The 21,267-nt window shown below is 43.7% G+C and overlaps 1 protein-coding gene across 4 annotated transcripts in view; it reads left to right on the top strand.

Moving 5' to 3' along the window:
- GRB14 (growth factor receptor bound protein 14) overlaps positions 1-21,267 on the top strand; it is a 48,992-nt gene that overhangs the window by 25,005 nt on the left and 2,720 nt on the right. For 3 of the 4 annotated variants that reach the window (XM_083494167.1, XM_083494166.1, XM_083494169.1), the window contains 10 exons: positions 4,335-4,491; positions 12,354-12,475; positions 13,846-13,920; positions 16,070-16,207; positions 16,800-16,910; positions 17,150-17,245; positions 18,253-18,330; positions 19,968-20,084; positions 20,183-20,252; positions 20,353-20,440. In XM_083494167.1, the coding sequence (XP_083350293.1) occupies positions 4,335-4,491; positions 12,354-12,475; positions 13,846-13,920; positions 16,070-16,207; positions 16,800-16,910; positions 17,150-17,245; positions 18,253-18,330; positions 19,968-20,084; positions 20,183-20,252; positions 20,353-20,440 (1,052 nt within the window). The remainder of the gene's footprint in view (positions 1-4,334; positions 4,492-12,353; positions 12,476-13,845; positions 13,921-16,069; positions 16,208-16,799; positions 16,911-17,149; positions 17,246-18,252; positions 18,331-19,967; positions 20,085-20,182; positions 20,253-20,352; positions 20,441-21,267) is intronic. The other variant, XM_083494168.1, reaches the window with a different exon arrangement.

The raw sequence follows: 21,267 nt of genomic DNA, 5'->3' as shown, positions 1-21,267 counted from the left end.
TTCCAGCCAGTATCAGCTATGTTTTAAAAGTTTGAAGATAAAAACTAGAATGTGTGTCACTGGAAATTGGAGTAACACACCATTTTCTGTTTAAATGGGTTGTGGGTGCTGCCGATGTGTACTGTTATCCAGGGAGCTGTACTGAAACCAAAGCTATAGTTGGAAAGACCTCAAAGAGAGGCAGAATCCTGAAAAGAGAAATGAATGTGATGACAGCCTTTCCTAGTGAACCTCTGCTAGACCTAAACCACTGTTAAAATGAGGAAGATGGTATTTTAAGCAGTGGATTCGGACCTCTTAAAATGTGTGTATGCTTCTTGGGTGACGGTGGTATTTGGTTCTCATGTTCTGGATTACGCTTCTGCAAATAACATGTAGCAGTTCATTCTGTTGTAGAATCGGGGTTTGATTTACTCCTGACCTCCATCCTCCCAAGTCTATAATACCTCACTCCTTTACTTCATTACAGTTAGTGGTGGTGGTTTGCTCTAAGCATTTGTGTGTATATGCCCAAACTGAAAGCAATTTCAGACAGGATCCTTAGTTATTTGTCTCAGATTTTTGTGCTGAGCTCAAGTTACCCTCTTATTCATTTGCATGATACTTTGTAATATTGGACATACCATGTTGTTTGATTTGTGAATGGAGGCCCTTCTGGTTATACCATCACCAAGAAAAGCCTGCCAGTTTAGGGCTTGGGGAAAGGCCTTCTCCGTAGTGGCACCCCAGTTTTGGATCACCCTTTCCTCTTAGGTCAATCTGGTGCCAACACTGGGCCATCGTTCATTGCTAGCTGAAAACCCCTGTCTTAATTCAGGCCTTTTTGTCTTAGGTGCATTGGACCATGGAGGTGGTGTGGGGATATTTATGTACTAAATTACAGTTGTTTTTAAAAAATGATTTTTTTAATTTAAAAAAATTGGTTTGAAGTGATTTTTATTGTTGTGAGGTCATTTTAATGATGAAGGATAGGATATAAATGCTGGAAAGGAAACTAACTTTGTAACTTTTTAAATACTTTGTAAACCACTTAGAAGCCTGTTTTGGCATTAAGCAGTGTGCAAATAAATAAGAAAGAACACTGCACCCTTTTGCTGAAGTGCACACATTTTTTATCCAAAGGTCAGCAGCGTGTGCTTTGATTCCTTTCCTTTTTCTTTTCTGATATCTTTCAGTGACCTTCGTGGAGCTTTATGAGTTTTCGTTTTTTTTAAAAGGAAAGCTGAGCTAACAGCTATATTGTATGGGAGCAATTGCATGGAAAAAGGCACAATCAGTGAAAATGTTTTATATGCCCTTGAACAAGAACATGGTAATGAGCCAATGCTTACCACCTTCCTTGGCTTGATGAGGTTTCTACCTCTCCCTGTTGTCCCCCCCCTCCCCCACTTAGATTTTTGATTTCTCTTCCAACCCCTCTGCTCATTTCTTCCAAATACTTGAATATTCTTCATATAGTAACCAAGGAAATTGGCAAGGCTAGCAGCATCCAGCGCTCATAATCCTCTTTCCTTGGCAGAACTCCCTGCCTTGGAAAGGGGGAGAGGGAACAGATTTCTTGCTATTGAGGAAACCGGCGCTCCATGTCTTTGTCCTAGTCTTCTCTCAAATAAATTAGGCTTCCAGAAGGTCAGAATCTAACCTTCAGACTGTTAACTTGCCTTGGAAGTATATTGGGCGGCCTACCGAACAGTTATTTCTGCCAGCAGTAAATCTTGACTGAGTGGACATTTGGATTCTTTTGTGGATGCAGATTGAAGAGTATTGTAGCCTAGAAACTGCACATAAGGAATTGCTTACAGACCTTTGGTAGTAAAGACTTTTTTTTTTAACGCAGCACTGAAGCGACTTTGATGAATTATGTGTAAATGTGGGTTCTGAGTTTTTCTGTAATATCCCACAAACTAAACTTGATACACAGATGCCTGAGGTCTAGACAGCTTTTCTTCCTGCAAGTTGTGCATTGCATTTGAATCTCCTCTACCATTTTGTGTGTGTGTGTGTGTGTGTGTGTGTGTGTGTGTGCTGTTAGATGCATGAGTTTTAAAAATTGCTTTAAAGATAGGATGGAAAATGCTTGGGCTGCTGCTTTGAAGTGTTTTAAAGAGGTACACATGATGTGGCATTCCGCAACAGAGGCAACACTTCTGTGTTTGCAAATGTTACACCGCATGGTGTCATATCAGTGTGCTGAAACAGAGGGCAATGGGTGGAAACATGCATCCTCATATCCCTTTGGAGGGCCCTTGCAGCAAAGGGCAGTGATTGACCACAAAAGTGCGAGCAGAACAACTTCCCCTCCTCACCCTGCATGTGCCCTGTGCCATCCTCAAATGTGCTCCAAAGAGTTGGCAGGGGAACCCCCAGCACAGATTTGGGGGACAGAGGGGGAGGAGAAATCCCCTTCCGCATCAGAGTTGTTCTGCTTTCACAAAGTCATGCATTGAATGCAATCTCTTGTGTTCTCTTCTCGTACGCACCCTTTCGTAATAACGGGCATTTTTGCTAATATAAAAACAAATCTCTTTCAAATCAGAACCAGTGAAGGCAGTGAAGGTCCTGTGTGAGTGTCTGGAGGCGGTTGGATGATGGATGGCGGCTAACAGATTGAGGTTGAATCCTGACAAGGCAGAAGTACTGTTTTTGAGGGACAGGAGGTGGGCAGGTGTGGGGGACTCCCTGGTCCTGAATGGGGTAACTGTGCCCCTGAAGAACCAGGTGTGCAGCCTGGGAGTCATTTTGGACTCACAGCTGTCCATGGAGGAACAGGCAGCTGTTTACCAGCTCCATCTGGTATGCAGGCTGAGACCCTATCTGCCCGCGGACTGTCTCGCCAGAGTGGTGCATGCTCTGGTTATCTCCCGCTTGGACTAGTGCAAAGTGCTATATGTGGTTCTACCTTTGAAGGTGACCCAGAAACTACAACTAATCCAGAATGCGGCAGCTAGACTGGTGACTGGGAGCGGGCGCCGAGACCACATAACACTGGTCTTGAAAGACCTACACTGGCTCCCAGTACATTTCCGAGCACAATTCAAAGTGTTGGTGCTGACCTTTAAAGCCCTAAACGGCCTTGGTCCAGTATACCTGGAGGAGCGTCTCCACCCCATCGTTATGCCCAGACACTGAGGTCCAGTACCAAGGGCCTTCTGGCGGTTCCCTCCCTGCGAGAAGCCAAGTTACAGAGAACCAGGCAGAGGGCCTTCTTGGTAGTGGCACCCGCCCTGTGGAACGCCCTCCCACCAGTTGTCAAAGAGAAAAACAACTACCAGACTTTTAGAAGACATCTGAAGGCAGCCCTGTTTAGGGAAGCTTTAAATGTTTGACGGACTATTGTATTTTAATCTTTTGATGGAAGCCACCCAGAGTGGTTTGGGAAACCCAGCCAGATGGGCGGTGTATAAATAATAAATTAGTACTATTATATAAAGTTTTAGAAAGTTGGTAAAGGGTGAAGTGATATTTAGACATTCTTAAAACAATGCTTTCATAATTGAATACCTCCAAGCTAGGACATCTGAGCCCACCTTACATACTGGGTCACGTCATTGGTATTATCCTGCACAATATTATCTGGAGCAGGGCTTGCCAACGTGGTTTCCATGTGTGTAGCCCACAGAGGTCTTCCCCAGTGGCTACAGGGGCTACAGGCTTCCCCTTGCTCACCCCTTCTCCTGATGAAATTAGGTTTGAAAGAAACATTCTATTGTAACCTGTAGAATAGGGTGCCATGTGTGGGTGAAGGGGGCCCGTAACAGTTTCTGCAGTTTGCAGATGTGCCCACGGGCCCCCAGACGTTGGCAGCCCCTGATCTAGTCTGACTCGCAGTAGTTCCAGAGGAACTTAAGCAAAGGACTTCCTCAGTACTTCCCATCAGGGAGAAATGCCAAAGGGGGTTGCCTCTGTACACACCTGTGGTCCCAACTTTTCCATGTTACACATGCTTTAAATCATTGACAACCTATATTCAGGGCTTTTCCCCCAGCTGGAACACACCAGAACTCAGTTCCAGCACATCTCAGGTGGGTGCCAATGCCATTACAAGCGAACAAGGACGTTGTTCACGGTGAGTTCCAGCAACTCTTTTTCTAGAAAAATAGCCCTGCCTATATTTGTGTATCTGTTCGATTCCCCCCCCCCCCCCCAAGTTATATCTATAGACGGTTCTTAAACTGGAAGTAATTGTGTCAAATATCGCACACAGAACAATTGTTACAGAGGAAGGTTCTCCCCATGCTGCAAGCATAAAACAAAATCACCTGCTAATGAAACCAGCATTTCCACATTTTACACGTCTGTGTGTATCAGCTAATCTTCTTTTGTCTTTTTAACAGGTAATCAAAATATATAGTGAGGATGACTCTAGCAGAGCTTTGGAAGTACCAAGTGATATAACAGCCAGAGATCTGTGCCAGTTGCTCATACTAAAGAACCATTATGTGGATGATCACAGCTGGACTATGTTTGAACATCTCACTTCCTTAGGTTTAGGTAAGTACCGCTTGCTTCAGAAAGTGTGTCGTTTACAGAGATGTCACTAGGGGGAGCTCCAGGTCTTTTGTGCTGGGCCTCGGATTGCCTGTTCTTCTTAATCTGCCCTCTTAATATGCTCAGAGACCTAAGTTTGCATTTGTAGGTCACAGGCCTGTGCCTAAAGTATCTAGGAGTCTAGAGCCACTGTTTTGTATGCTGCGCTGGGCGTCACAAACACACAGAAACACTTGCAAGCAATGCAGTACTAAGTAACTGTCCTACCAGTGCAAGGGTTTACACTTGTGAAATTGGAGGGCATGCCCCCAAATCTTTCGTAGTGGGATGGGGGTGCAGGGAGAGGGCTGAAAGTCCTGCCGTGCAAGTGCACTGTTAGGACAGTTCATAGAACAGTAGAGTTGGATGGGACCCTGAGGATCATCTAGTCCAACCCCCCTGCAGTGCAGGAATATGCAACTGCCCCATGCGGGGATCGAACCTGCAACCTTGGCATTATCAGCACCACCCTCTAACCAAACTATCCAGTTGCTTAGCACTGCATTGGATAGAAGCCTAAATATCATCCTATCCGGTGCTTCTTTTTTTAAGAAAAATAGGTGCCAGTATTCACCATGAAGTTACAGTAAGTGCCACAATATTAACCAGTGCTTTTCTTCTAGGAAAAAAAGGTTCCCGTGCTGCGTACCCTTGAGTACCCCCAGAAAAAAGGCACCGATTCTATCCTATCTGGGGGGGGGGGAGGCATTGTCTTCCACAGTAGGATAAGAATGCCAAACTCATCCAAGTGTTTCCAGAGGTTTTTTGGGGGGGGAGGGGGATGTATTTTTTCAAATAAAAAAACAACAGACTCCTAAATCTGTAAACTTGCATCCTTCATTGCGCATACATCAGCCCCACTGCACAGAAAGCCAAAAATATTGCTGCAAGGACATTGTTGGCTGTGCTGCAGTTACAGTAGTGATAGCCTACTGCATATTTCAGTGTGGATAGTGAATGCCTTGTCTTCTAAATTACATTTTGTTCCACTGAAGGAGACTTGTCGGCATCCTCTTACAGGGCCATAAATTATCCTGCTGAGATTTGATTTAAAGTCCACTAAAGCAATCGTGGGGAATTCAGAACTGCGGCTGTTGAACTTCTGAAAGCCCAGATCAAACCGTGCTATGCCAGCAGCGTTTGAGCTGTGCGGTTCTGAAGCTGTGTTGAATTAAGTAATAAGCGTGAAAGATAGAACTTTTACAGCTTGTGCTACATTAGCAATGCTTGCCCGGGCGTATTGGAGCCGCAGCTTGTCGTTAGTATAATCGCTTATGAGCGGTAAGATAAGTACAGATTTTAGGTGCCCAGTAAGCCTCAGATCTAATGCTGGCTTTAAGCGCTTTCACGTATTGCACATTCTTTAAAAACGTGCAAGGGGAACCTGCAGAGGGAATAGCATTCACCCCAGAGGTAGAACGAAAGACCATGCCCATCATTTGAGGTCTGGTGGGGGCAGAGAAGCCTGCCTCATGGTCCTTTTTGGTTGTGATGTCAAATTGGCTAGGGCTCAGTTCTGTGTATACAGAGGTGGATTTAGGTACAACCAAGGAGAGCACCTTTTCAAAGTCTGGTAAGCACTTGCCCAGCTCTGTGAAGCGAGCATGAGGGTTCTGCCAGGGTCCTAGAGTCCTCCTTCCCACAGCCGGACAAGCGCTTACTGGGCTTTGTGAAGGAGTTGGGAGGGCTCTAGCATCCTGGCGGAGACTTGTGCCTCCTTCCTAAAGCCTGCAGGCTTAAGGACACCCCATTAAATGTTGGCCTCTCACAGAAGTTCTCCTATTCATAGAATTACAGTGGTGCCTTGGTTTACACACTTAATCCTTAAACCAAAGCGTTCTTAAACCAAGGCGTGCTTTCCCATAGTAGCGGGGGGCTCAATTTACAAATGGAACATGTAAGGCAAAGTTCACAAACCAAAACACTTACTTCCGGGTTTGCAGCGTTCTTAATCCAAGTTGTTCATAAACTAAGCTGTTCTTAAACCAAGGTACCACTGTATAGAGGGACGCGGGTGGCGCTGTGGGTTAAACCACAGAGCCTAGGACTTGCCGATCAGAAGGTCAGTGGTTCGAATCCCTGCGATGGGGTGAGCTCCCGTTGCTCGGTCCCTGCTCCTGCCAACCTAGCAGTTCGAAAGCATGTCAAAGTGAAAGTAGATAAATAGGTGCCGCTCCGGCGGGAAGGTAAACGGCATTTCCATTCGCTGCTCTGGTTCACCAGAAGCGGCTTAGTCATACTGGCCACATGAACCGGAAGCTGCACGTCGGCTCCCTCGGCCAATAAAGCAAGATGAGCACCGCAACCCCAGAGTCAGTCATGACTGGACCTAATGGTCAGGGGTCCCTTTACCTTTACCTTACCACAATATAGATTTGTAGAGTTAGAAGGGGCCCTGAGGGTCATCCAGTCCAACCCCCTGCAATGCAGGAATCTCAACTAAAGCATCCACGACAGGTGGGGCCAGCGGGTGTTGTAGTTCAGCAACATCTGAAGGGCATTGTGTTGACTACCCCTGCATTACAGAAGTGAAATGTTTCTTTTCAGTAAGAGATGGCAAAAGACGTATTTGTGTTACTTACTAGCTCAGGAATAAATAATTCATGGTAGCTGTGCTCCAAACTCTCTTACGAACAGACCCAGCAGCTGTTCCAGTGGTTCATGAATAAAAGGCCCGAACCTATAAATCATCGCAAATTGAATATGGTGCTTCTATTTACTGCAATAATCACATGTCAGCTTTTGTAATGAGTGTGTGTGTTAAGTGTTTACACACCATGTTAATTATTAGAACATCGCTCTTTCTGGGGTTTTGCAATGTGGTGCCAGCTGCTTTTAACGCTCTAATTTGTGCAGCTGTAATATGGCCAACACAAGCCTTCTAAAATCATTTTCGTTGCTGATCATTTTTGGTCTAAATTATTCTCCCCCCCCCTTTGTGTGTGTGTGTGTGTGTGTGTGTGTGTGTGTGTATGTGTGTGTTTGTGTGTTTGACAAAACATTCCCTTGTAAGTTTTCCAGAGCTTTTACTACATGGTTTCTCTTAACCCGGAGCTCCAAAATTTCTAAGCATCGAAACCTGGCCGCTGAAACACAAATGGAATTCTGGGCATTTTTTTCAGCATGCCAGGTAGCTTATTATAGTTTGCATGTTCAAAATCCAACATTTCGAGTATTCAGATTTGACAGATGTTTTGAATATTCGTAAGTTCTTTAACCCCCCCCCCATAACTTTTCAATGTAATTGTCCACACGCTGTGCTGAATCAGAGGATCAGGCTAACTCATCCAGTGTTCCTGCTGCACTGCCCACATGTTTTCTACCCAATGAAGAGGAAATTGTGAAGCGGGCTCAGTTCAGGCTGGGGGTGGTGAAAGATGCCTAGAGCTCTTCACTGGTGCCAGTGGAAGTGCATTTGCCATCGCCAGGAATGGGGAACCTTGTGTTCCCTTCTCAGCAACCTTCCAAGGCCTGCATGCCTGTGGTGGCTAGGGGCCTGGTTCAAAAGTGAGCAGAGCAATGAATATAAATGCTACCTTTGTGCGGCAGGCTAGATGCAGCTCTCTCTCTCTATCTCCCTCACCTATCCACCCACCCACCCCTCTCTATCCTCTATTCAAGCATGCAAGAGGCCTTATATGCCTTTAGGTACCAGGCGAAAACCTTCATCCATAAACAAATATCTGAAGGCAGCCCTGTATATGGACATTCTTAATGTTTGATGTTTTCTTGCGTTTTTAATATTCTATTGAGAGCTGCTCAGAGTGGCTGCAGCAACCCAGCCAGATGGGTAGCAAACTAATAATAATAATAATAATAACAACCAGGCCTTGGGCTGATTAAGATCTTATACCCCTTTTAAAATGTGTTTGTGGGAAGGGGGTTATTGGTTTGTTTGGTTTTTGTTGCTGCTGCTGTTTTTATAATGTGTTTTTGTGCTTTTGTATTGCATTTTTTTATGCAGTGAAATGCCCTGAGATCTGCGGGTGAAGGGTGGCATGCGAATTTAATGAAGAAAAGTAAAATAAAAAAATAAGTATTATGAGAGTTCAAGGGCACATTGCAGCTAGGGGGGAAGCACCCAATGAAAGCCCCTAGCAGGGTCAAGGAAGGGCTCCATCCTGGGGAGAGGGGATTGTGGCCCCGGGGAGAATTCGAAGGTTTTGGAATTTTGGCATTTGGCCCCTGAGTGTGGGGTTCCTCACCCCTGACTTGCACGACCTGTTCGGTCAGTGAAACATTATGCTACTTCAGGTTGGTGGTAGAGCAACCCCTGGGATTTCTGCACCAGCTTAACTTTGTGTTCTGCTAGTGGAAGGCGCTTTTGGTACTGCTTCTCTTCTCCAGTTCCATGTACGGAAGCTGGTCAGATGGGCAGTTGAATCTTATTTTCACAGCAGCCTCTTCCATTGTGCCTCAGGGCAACAGGCTAGCTTAGGGGGCTCAGGGGAAGAACCTGCAGAGCTCACAGCTGTGTCCTCCAGGGCCTTCCTGCCACCGCTGCTCCTTGTCACCCGCAATCTGCTGCCTGAGGCAGCTTCCTCACTCTGCCTAATGGCAGGGCCGGCAGTGGATGGGAGTTTCAGGACTGCTATAAATCTATGCTGTTAAATTTGCACAGTACAGGAATGTTTCATTTTTATACTGTAACCCGCCTTGCGATCTTTGGATAAAGGGTGGCATATAAATAGATTAAATAAATAAAGGGAAGGAGGAAAGTATTGACGGTGTTTTAAACAACATCACTGCTGCCTGTGTGAAAGCTTTGAGAGAGAGAGAGAGAGAGGTTAATACTTTCTTTTGCATGTATGTGTGGAACATTGATATGCCCACTAGGTGTCGCTGTTGTTTATAACTTACAGATACTTTACTAACTTTTAGCAAGGGACTCAAGTGCAGAATTTCAGTAATTTGTGGTTTCTGCTGGCATTGGTTGTTTTTTAGTTTTTTGAATTAGTTGAAGGCTGAAATGGTAAAACTGAAGTTAACCATGTGTTTCATACTGGTCCAGGAGTTTGGCCATCATAACTCCCTTTAATATATTACAGGATTGTTGTTGTTGTTGTTGATTAGTATATTGCCCTTCATCTGAAGGTTCACAGCATAAAAATGTGGAAGGAAAGAACTATGTATGCCATTTTGAGGTCCTTGGGGGAGGTGGTATATAAATTCAACAAACCAGACCACAAGGGAGCATTCATTCAAAATATCACACCAAATGAACACATTTCTAACCCCCACCTTTCTTGTTTTATTGCTGCTACGCCCCCCCCCCAAACCATAGCTTCTTCTCAATTGAGGTTCTCCCCAAACAGATGTGCGGAGAGTGTGGGGCTTATGTATTGGGAAGCAATATAACTACCCCCTGCCTAATTACATTGTTAATCTTCCCTAAACCTCGCCCACGGGAATCCCAAATGGGGAAAATGCCACTCCACGAGACCTTGTGCTTTTTAAAAACAAGACTATAAACATGCTTGACCAGAGCCATTGATGCAAGAAACAAAAATAAATGGATTTAATTCATGGCTGACTATGATTAGATACGAGTTGGGTATAAGAGAGCAGATGGAAGGAATAACTACAGACAGCGCTATGCTGGAATCTGTCCTCCAGTTTCTCAGATGTCTTCTTCCCCTTTGAGAGAGGCTTCCATTTTTCTGCATTCTCAGAGGGTACTTCAGAATTTCTTTAGAATTTCTGTGGGTGTGCATTTTCAGCTTTCCCAATTATTCCAGGGTGGCCAAGAGGGGTATATGTGTTTTTTACTTTTGGGCAAATCTTTCCCCAGCGCTCTGGGGGGCCTTCCTGGAAGCTTGTGGGCACCGGTCACAAAATGGCTGCCATGGGGCCATGCCATAGCACAAAATGGCTGCCACATCTAAAAGAGCAGGGAAGGAACCAGGACCACAAAATGGTGCAGGCATCCCTTTCCCTCACTTTCCCCTCAGTTGGGTAGGGATGAAAGACCACCAGCACACTTGCTCACAAAGAGAAGCCCTTTCCACATTTCCTCTGTTCAGAACAGAAGGGAGAGAAGATGCCTAGCCCCGGCTTCTAGAGAAATGTAGGGGGACGTGTTCTGTATAGGAGAGATCAAGCCAGATCAGACAGGAACTGAGCAAGAAGAGCACAAGTCTCTTTGTGCATTGTGGGGATGTTTACTGAAACTTCTTGTGGGCCCCACAGAAGGGGCTGGTGGGCACAGAGGAGCCCATGGAGTCTATTGCCAAGCAACAGTGCAGGTTATCCGAAGAGCTTCTAGAATTTTCTTTCAAGATGTGGCTTTCAAAAGAAGTACGGTTTGGCATCTCTTGGGCTTTGTTCCAGAGGCAGAATTTGATGGAACTAGCTTCGGTTGTGATAAACGCGATGAAACACTCCATTAGAAACATATGGCATAGAATAGGCTTGCACAAAACTTGAGGCCGCGCAGTGAATGCAGCCTGTTAACTATACATTGCGGCCTGCATTTCTCTGTTCTTCTTCCCTGCAGGCAGCAAAGAATGGGAGTTTTCACGAGTCCCTGGTAGACCACCATATACAACTGCATTTAACTTGATAGGCCATTAATGTATAGACCTGGCTTGGGCTCTGTACCATGAATTCTTTCTGATGTTCTATCACTCTTCTTTATTCTGGCAGTTTTGTTAATTGATTGAAAAGCATTTTGAAGTATTGGTTGACCAAGAATGCTGTCATAATTTTGTAAATTTGATGTAGCTTTTGCTTTTGTAGAAAACGGAAAATTGCTCAAACCATGTTGTAGATATCATCTCTCATTCCAATATGGTGATGATGACTGTTCATTTAAATAATCCATAATGCAATCAACTAAAGGGTTAATATATTATCTTGAATATATTCAACATTTTTGTTAAAAAAAAAACAACCCAAAAACTTTCTGCACCTTCCAAACCTGCAAATGGTGGCATTTTCATAAATGTCACTTTGACATCCATGTAACCACACTTAAATGTCAGACCAGTTTGAAAGCTTTCTTTAAAGTCTTTAAATAAGCATATTTTGAGACATGGCTCAGTCTTCAGCGTGGTTTTTCAATCTCTCTGCTGCCATGAAAATTAAATGTATCTTTTGCAGCAAAGTGGCCTTCGTTATGTCAGGTTGATATCTACCAGTGTGAATTTATTTGAGCAAGTGTATGACAGGAGATGCGTGTGTTCTGCATAGCGACTGGCCTCGTTAACAAGACTATGGATGTGGTGCATCTCATTTTTAGATTTTCTCATTGTGGAAGGTTTGCTTGGTTTACTCAGTGAGGAAGTGGGGGGGGGGGTAAAAGTATTAAATGAGTAGTAGCTGGAGCCAGACTTGCCAATGGACAGTCTTCCATTACCAGTGTTGAAGAAAAATTCAACAGCCTGCCTGGTCAGCATCTGTATGTGGAATGGACCAGGGCTGCCATCTTGTTTTTTGCCTCAGGCAACAAAATGGGGCAGCCCTGGTCATAGTTAGATGAATATAATACATAGAGTGTCAGACATCTTTCACTGAGCCAAACTACACACATTGTCATACCCTTGGGGACATATTCATGCCAGCCCAGATGCAGGACCCAGCCTGTTTGTCCCTGCTTTCACCTTCCTTCCTTCCTTCCTTCCTTCCTTCCTTCCTTCCTTCCTTCCTTCCTTCCTTCCTTCCTTCGTCATTCATTTCTTTCTTGCCTTTCAGCCCTTTTCAAAAGTTTCACAACAGCTACTGTAGTATCATTATCTTGAGTGACTTATACAAATTCTTGCATTTTACCACTGGAGGTGAATTAATTTAGGAGAATTGCTAGGATTTATGTTTCTTTTGTTACACAGAGAGAATAATTGAAGACCATGAAATGATGATTGAAATCCAGTCAAGATGGGGAATTGAAGAAGGCAATAGATTTTATTTTAGAAAAAATTATGCCAAATACGAGTTCTTCAAAAACCCCGAGGTAAGTCATGACTGTATATTGATTCGATTCAATTACTAATCCTTAATATTTAGGGTGGCTAGTCATCAGTTATGGCACCCAGTTAAAACCAGACTATTGCCAAGAAATGTAATTAACTTTACCATTGCATACACACATACACCCACACCCTGATAACATGGATATAATTCTAGGCACTGAGGGTCAGCTGAAACAAGTTTCTGCCAAATACCTAACAAGGCAACACAGCATTATTAGAATAAGTGGAAGAAGTGGCAGGGCGTTTGGGCTCTGTTGAGTTCCTTTATCTTACTTATTGCTGCCGCTGCTCAAACAGAGTATAGCAGACTTGCAAATAGTTCTGCAAAGCTGTTCCCATTAGTACTAGCCCACGCCACTGCCTGGGTGGCCACATGAATGTTGCCCCACCCCCATATTCAGACATCTCCCCACTTACGTGGGGGCTGCGTTCCCAGGTACTGCATATATATGTGAAATTGTGTATTGTGGGGAACACACTCTTAAGAAGCCTGTAAACCTCTGGAAACCCCTGAAAGTGTTGCAAAGGTTCCTGGGATTGCTAGCTGTTTTCCCACTCTTTTTGTGCCATTTCTGCCGTTTCCCCACTCTTTCCAGTCCGTTTCGCGCCTTTCCTCCCCAGTTTAAATTGATTTGTTAAATTATTTCCTGGCGCCATGCATAAACGTGGTTGCAAGCATAAGTGGAGAGACACCTGTACATTCTACCTGAACGTGGCAGCTTTAGATATCTCTTCGAGAGAGAACCCTGATTACATAGGGCTCAACAAATCCAAGTACTAATCCTCTTGATGTTCTGAATGCTGTGGAAGACCCTCCGTTTATTATCAGGAGTAAAGCATTAAGAACACTGGGTGTTGCCTTTAGTCAGATTATTTCTCTAGCTATCACTATTATCTTTCATTTCATTTCTATAGCACTTTATAGATTTAAAATCTCAGAGCAGTTTATAACACATTAAAATATCAAATAAAACAATCCAGATAAAAACATTACTGAAGAAACTCAAATATAAAGTGTAGCCCAGTTTTGTCTACTCTGGTTGTAACCACTGGTTCAGAGCCCAGGCAACTCTCTCTATTTGATCCTTTTAACTGGACCTGCCAGGAATGGAACCTGGGTCTTTCCGCATTCAAAGCATGTGATCTCCCACTGAGCTTTGGCTCTTGAGCGTATAAGCAGATGCTGCAAGGCCTTGTTTTCAGGCAAGGGCAACTACTGTTGTTCTTATTTTACAAGAGGGCTCATAAACAGGGTATAAAGGAAATGAAATCTAGGCCTTCTAACTAAATGTGGTGTGCATCTGCGAATGTTTCCTGAACCCTTCTAGTACTTTTGTTTTTTCTTTAACAGACTTTCTTCCCTGCACACCTGATATCCCTCTCAAATGAGATCAATGGAGCCATGAGCCACACGCAGATACTGCAGGTGAGATGTCGATGTTTTAAAAATGGGACTGCTCAGCTGAGTGTGTCTGGAAATCTCAAGCATTGCCTTTGTTTGACAGAACAATAGGGCTGGCATGGCCCAGCACTGTTAAGAACGGCATGGTCCCTACCTATTCCCCAAATTTAAGTGCTTTATAAAACAAACCTCCTTCTTCACCCTCACATTCTGTTCTACAGAGAGTTCTGGTTTAAGGATAGCCAGTGATGGCTTGTGCTCATTAGAAATGTTAAGACAGAAATCTGGGTGACCATCAGTGAATGGTATCTTCTAACTTTCTCCTCGTCCTCTTTCCAGCTATAAGGGGCAACACTGAAACTAAGGAGGAGGAGGGAGCTGACATGTAGTACCGGTGGCATCATGTGTGGGGGCACAAGGGCTGTTAGGGTGTGCATGCTTGCATCGCTGGGCTCTGTTGAAAATGGCTTCTCCATGTGAACCAGGAAGTGACCTCTCCAGACAACAGAACGACTATTTCCTTATCTCTGTGGCTGCGATCTCTTCTTGGATGACACGGATGCCATTAGACAGTTGAGCGTGCATGTGTACTCCATCCATTTCCCTCCCACTCCCCTCTGTGCAGCCCTGGGCACTGGTAACCCACGCTATGCCACTGGGTAGTACCGCCCTCAGGACTGGTCTAAGTAAGGAGGCAGGCAGGTGTGGGCAGGCTGAGGTTGGTGGGGCAGTGCCCCATTCAGTCTTAACGGACCAGCCTCCACTGAATAGTTTTCACATTATTTCACCACTAGAAGTCATTTGAATAAGATAGCCTGTTCCATGTGCCTGGCAATCTGATTGTTCTCATAGGTGGGCTCCCAGACAGGAGTTGTGAAACAGGTTATTAGATGCATACAGACTTGGTTTCTTAGAAAATATATTTTTTAAAAAAGTTATTACTTCTGTTAGCATCAGTTATTTACATGCTAAAGAGAGGGGGTGGGGACGCGGAAAAAGATGTACAGTGGTACCTTGGTTTTCGAACTTAATCCATTCCGGGAGTCCGTTCAACTTCCGAAACCGTTCAAAAACTAAGGCACAGCTTCCAGTTGGCTGCAGGAACTTCCTGCACTCAAGTGGAAGCCACGTTGGACATTCGGCTTCCGAAAAACATCCACAAACCAGAACACTCACTTCAGGGTTTGCGGCGTTCGGGAGCCGATTTGTTCGACGACTAAGCCGTTTGGGAACCAAGGTACCACTGTATTTTTGGCTGTGAAGATCGGGTCTGCGTTGGCAAATGTAAGGTTGGCAAATGTTAGAGCTCAGTAAAACAAGTAAAATAAGGACAATAGCAAAAGCCCTGCTCTGCTGAATCAGAACAAAGGCCCAGCTGGTCCGGCATCCTATTCTCACAGTGGCCAACAAGAAGCCTCTGAGAAGTCCACCAGCAGGACCTGAACAAAACTTTCCCCAGTTGTGACTCCCAGCTACTGGAATGCAATGGCATGAACTTCACTGGCAAGGCTAGTGGCTAAATAACAGCAGGCTACCATATCCTTAGGGACGCAAGTGTGGTTATAAACCACAGAGCCTAGGACTTGCCAGTCAGAAGGTCGGCGGTTCGAATCCCCACGATGGGGTGAGCTCCCGTTGCTCGGTCCCAGCTCCTGCCAACCTAGCAGTTCGAAAGCACGTCAAAGTGCAAGTAGATAAATAGGTACCACTCCGGCGGGAAGGTAAATGGCGTTTCCGTGTGCTGCTCTGGTTCGCCAGAAGCAGCTTAATCATGCTGGCCACTTGACCCGGAAGCTGTACGCTGGCTCCCTCGGCCAATAAAGCAAGATGAGCACCGCAACCTCAGAGTTTGTCACGACTGGACCTAATGGTCAGAGTTCCCTTTACCTTTTTAACATATCCTTAGTAACATTAGCAGCGTGCAAAGTGTTTTCAGAGTGTGTGGAAGCTCTGAGGTCCTTTCGCGAAAAGCTTAGCAATATAGGAAACCAAATAACGTGTTCCGTTTCAGTCAGATTAGCAGCTGAATTCCCACAGGCTTCTGAGAACTCACACTCCTCGCCTGTCAGCGCAGTCCGAATCTCCTCCAGAGCTCCCAAATATGCACAGGAAGGAGTAGCTGGATAAAGGTCTGTTCCTGTGGGATTCAAAGTGGTATTTTTTCCCCTTTCAGATGTTTTTAAGTTCCAGTACATATCCTGAAATTCACAGTTATTTACATGCTAAAGAGCAAGGGAGAAAAACCTGGAAAAGGATGTACTTTTTGCTGCGAAGATCGGGTCTGTATTTTTCCACTAAGGGGACGTCAAAGGTAAGGTTGGCAAATGGTAGAGCTCAGTCAGTATGCATCATATTCTCTCCACAGTAAGGGATAGTTTTGTACTCCTTAAGGCCTCTTGAAAAAGCCAAGCTCCCCCTCCCTCAGGTTTTGTTGATGATGCTGAAAAGTGAAGAAGACATTTATGGTGCAGGCAGGCATGGAACGGGCTAAGGGGTTTCGTTTGTTAATATTCGAATAAATGAAACTGGTTTTTATAACTTGCAGAGTTAACTCGCAAAGTGAATTTTTAGCATGTCTTTTTTTAAATAGGCAGCTAAACAACTGTAGGGCACTTAGTTGGTGAAGGCTAGCGTAGGCTTTACAATGGTTTTGGCTGTAAGTTGCTCTGAGTTGCCTTTGGCAAAAGAAAGTGACTAATAAATTAACAAGGGATAATAATAAATGGGTGTTGATCGAATTTTTTCACTTCAGAAAAGTAAGTTGTTGCACCTTACATTGAAACACCTTTCTTTTATCATTTAGATGCTGACTTGGGGAATTATAAAGAACGGTCTCCCCCCCCTTTTTTTGGTGTAAACAATTTAAGATGTCCGTAATAGTTTTATATTGCTCTTCCTTTTAGGAGCCAAGGCACCTGCAGCTTTTCAGTGAATTCAGCAGTAGTGACATATATGTGTCTTTGACAGGCAAAAAGATATCTGGAGTGCCAGTCAGCTATGGGTTCTGCTTTAAGGTAAATGCCTAACCATTTTGATTGATAATAAATAAAACATTTTTTTTGTGGGGAGGGAGAGGATTTATTTACTTGCGTTAAAAATTGGCACCAGGAAAAATAATATTGAAATTAAATTAATTTTTTTTTAAAAAAATGAAATTTTGATTATGAAATGGGAGAATTAGTGGCCTTTATTTCAACAGGTATTGTCTTCAAGATATGAATTAATGCTAAAACAATATGCTGTGGCCTTCTAGCCTCAGAAAGCAGGAGGAGCCAGAGACGTGAAACAACTTTATGCAGAAAGTGAACAAAATAGGACCTGCTGGGTGACAGCAATTCGGTTGCTTAAGGTAAATGTCCTCTTCTCCTTTTAATTGCCTTCGCCAATTATTTCTGTATACAAAATGCCTCGTTCCTCTTTTACAGCCTCTGGGTAAAAATGGTATTTTCAATCTCCTTAAGCTCTGTGTTTTCTGTTTTTACATACATACTTTTATACCCCACACTTGCCATCATAAATTTTTTGTTTCCAGTGTAGTAAGAAACAATAAAAATAGAAAATGATCAAGCCTATGTGAATAGAAAGTAAAATAAAAACTTCTCTAAGTTAAAAAGAGTAATCTTAGTGGTTCTTATACCTTATTAGCTGGAAAAATTGTTATTCCGCCCCCTTTTGTGGTTGTATATTATAACTCTTAGTTACCCTTTAATGATTAAAGCATACAGACACAACAAATAAAAAGTTTAGTAATAGTTATTATTAATAAAGGGTCTTGAAAGTAAGACCCTCTAACTTCAGTGGGGCTTGCTCCCTAGGAAATAATTTTACGATTGCAGGCAGACAGGGTTACTTGCCAATACAGGTGAATTTTTATAGTACGACTAAGAGGGAAGTTTAAAAATTATATCACATGCCATGCTAAACAGTCCCCCCACCCCCAGGGGAAATTTCCATGGTTTGCAGAGGAAATGGTGAATGGGGCAGATCCGGGGCCATGAACTCTGTTTTGTTCCTAGAAGGGGGGGGGGGGAAGGATCCAAACCTATATGGCTGGCTGCTTTTGGAGGAGAATGCTGGCATAGGTAGACAGCTTTTCTGTTCTTAAATATTTTTTAAAACTCCCTGCAAAGGAGTGTCAACATCCTTATCTTGGAAACAGAAAAGTAGCTACCTACTAATCACTTCAAAGCTTTTTTTTTTTTTTTTTAAGGGGGCGGGCAGATTATGGAGAGAGGCAAAGTGTGATGGAAATTACCCACTTTCTGGTTGGCACAATTCACCACTGAGTACTTTCCGACTGTTGATCTTGAAATCCACAAGACTGTAATAGCTCTTATCCTTCTTCTTTGTTTGTAGTATGGGATGCAACTTTACCAGAATTACATGCACCCCTATCAAGGTAGAAGTGGGTGCATTTCTCTGAGCACACCTGTGGTAAGTACTTCTCAGCTCATATGAAGCAATACTGAGCCCCAAAACCTGGCCTGCTCCTTTCTCCCAGCCCCCACCGTGCCCCAGTTATCCACTAGGTTTTCCATAGTATTTCAAGAGTATTACATTATGCTGTAATTTGTTCTCAGGGCATCCCATTACCTGCAAAGATTTATTTAGTTTATACTATTTTAATTCATAGTGTTTCTGTCAAAGATGTTAAAACTAACCGTAGCTCCCTGCTCCCCTTACATGAACCATGCACAGGATCATATGGATGAACCTCAGTGAGATGCTTTCATCCATTTTGATATGTGCCTGTATCTTAGCAGCTGCTGGAAAAAAAGTATTTGGGTTGCTTCTATATAGAGTGCAATGCAAGCTCAACAAAAGGTGGGGAGGACAGTGCCTATATCTCTGAGCTAGACAAGCTTTGGGGGGGGGGCAAGGCCCACATGTAGTGGTAGGTAAAGGGGGATACAGTCACACACACACACAAAACCTCACACATGCGTATAAACACACGCACACAAACTTTCCCACCTCTTGCACACACATACAGTGTTTAACCTGCCTCACAGTGCTCCTGATGCCACCAAGATAGTTGTCTGCAGTGATTTTGGCTATACAGTGGTACCTCGGGTTACAGACGCTTCAGGTTACAGACGCTTCAGGTTACAGACTCCACTAACCCAGAAATACTACGTCAGGTTAAGAACTTTGCTTCAGGATGAGAACAGAAATTGCGCAGCGGCAGTGGCAGCGGGAGGCCCCATTAGCTAAAGTGGTACCTCAGGTTAAGAACAGTTTCAGGTTAAGAACAGACCCCCAGAACGAATTAAGTTCTTAACCTGAGGTACCACTGTATGGGGAGCACTGCTGCTGTCGGGAGAGATGTTTAATGTTTCCCAGTGGGCAAAAGGTTATTCTCCCTGTGCCGAAATCAGTGGTGCTACCTGGCTGATGATACCCCACCTGAAGTGATGGCACCTAGAGTGACCAAGGGCTACATCTAGCTCATGTGTTGCCCACCTGTGCCCTCTGTGGGCCATCTCTCTATTCACTTAGTTACATGGCTCAGAATAAGCTCTTAGAATCCATCACATTCCAGCAAGAGATATGGCAAGACCACTTAGCTGCCGGACATAGATAATTCTTTTTACCACTTTTGCCATCATCCTAATACCATTTAAATAGGTGGTCCTCCTCAGATAGGCGTTTATTTCTTCTTTTGCTTCCCACTGCTGCAGTGGCTGTCAGAAAGTTATCTCGCCCATTTTTATATTAACTACCGTAAAATCTTCCCTGTAGATGTACGAGTAGAATTGTTATGGTGTTGAATAAGCAGAGAGCAGAGTGTAAACCCTCTTATATATATGAAATATATTTTTTTCTGATCTTGATAACTGGATAATCCCTCAGGACATATTTATTGCAATATATATACAGAACACTTTTGCCTTATTCTTAATATACTTTCCAACTGGCTAATCAATAGATGCAAAGATTATTATTGCTCTGAGAGTAGCTCAGGGAGAAGCCAAATGCTGTTTCTAAAACAGAAAACTGAGGCGATATTGTGAAATGTTTCGGTCAGTAATGTTTTTAAATGGATTTTTTTTTCCTTTTCCTTTTTGCAGAGAAGTGTTTCAGAGAATTCTCTAGTGGCCATGGACTTCACAGGACATAAATCCAGAGTGATTGAAAACCCCACAGAAGCCCTTTCAGTTGCAGTGGAAGAAGGATTAGCATGGCGGGTAGAAAAAAAAGTTCATTACAATGTTTTTTTCTGTTGGTTTTCCCCCCTTTCTTTCTTCTGAAATATTTACGATTTTCTTTCTTTCTTCCCACGTAGAAAAAAGGGTGTCTGCGACTTGGTGCTCACAGTAGTCCCAATACTCTGCAGAATGTGTCATCAAATATAGGTATGTACCATTCAGTGGGTCTCATGGAATGCAACACTATTGTTGTACACAAAAATGATCCTAGTAAGAATTTTCCCTCCCTTTCTTCCTGACACTTCAGCCATACACAGTTCACAGCCGTGGTTTCACCATAAGATCTCTAGAGATGAGGCGCACCAACTAATTTTGCGACAAGGGCTGGTAGATGGGTAAGAGTTCCAACTATTATTATTATTATTATTATTATTATTATTATTATTATTATTATTATTTTATTATATTAAAATTGGACTAACTGTTAACTGCTTGAGCAGTCAAATTGTCCCCACAAGTCGCAATGATAAAACAAAATCAGACATAACAGGCATATGATACGCTAGTGGCTGCCTTGAAAGCATGTATAGGTGGTCCTAAATTTGGTGAGAGAGTTTGTGGCACCAGCTTGGACGTCACTACCTTTCTGGATGCAGTCATACCTTGGAAGTCAAATGGAATCCGTTCCGGAACTCTGTTTGACTTCCAAAATGTTTGGAAACCAAAGTGTGGCTTCTGATTGGCTGCAGGAAGCTCCTGCAGCCAATCAGAAGCCGTTCCAGACGTTCGGCTTCCAAAAATCGTTCGGAAACCAGAACACTCACATCCGGGTTTCAATTGCTCAGGAGCCGATTTGTTCAGGAGCCAAGGCGTTTGAGATCCAAGGTACGACTGTATTTTGTGGTTTCCTAAATTTAGTGTCCTTGATTAGGACACTATACTTCTGTTGATGCAGCCTAGAATAGCAACCCACCCTAACAGAACCACTAAGCCTCTCTTGACATGTTTGGCCCTGCCTCTGCGTTCCCATTATCTTGCTTGGCAAACGGTGGAATTGGGACCACAAAGTTGCTGAGATAACACATCGATCTTGGATATCTGGTGAATGTTTGGTTCTGGTTTTATTCTTTGGCCACTAGATGGTGTGCTGAAATACAGTGATCTTAAAAGAGGTTGAGAATGCATTCATTTATTGCTGTCACTGATTTGCCACTTAAGTAGA

This window comes from Podarcis liolepis (assembly GCF_965112155.1).
Source record: "Podarcis liolepis genome assembly, chromosome: 1".
Lineage (NCBI taxonomy): Eukaryota > Metazoa > Chordata > Lepidosauria > Squamata > Lacertidae > Podarcis > Podarcis liolepis.
Note: the sequence above shows the minus strand (reverse complement) of the source record. Positions and strands in the feature narration are given on the sequence as shown.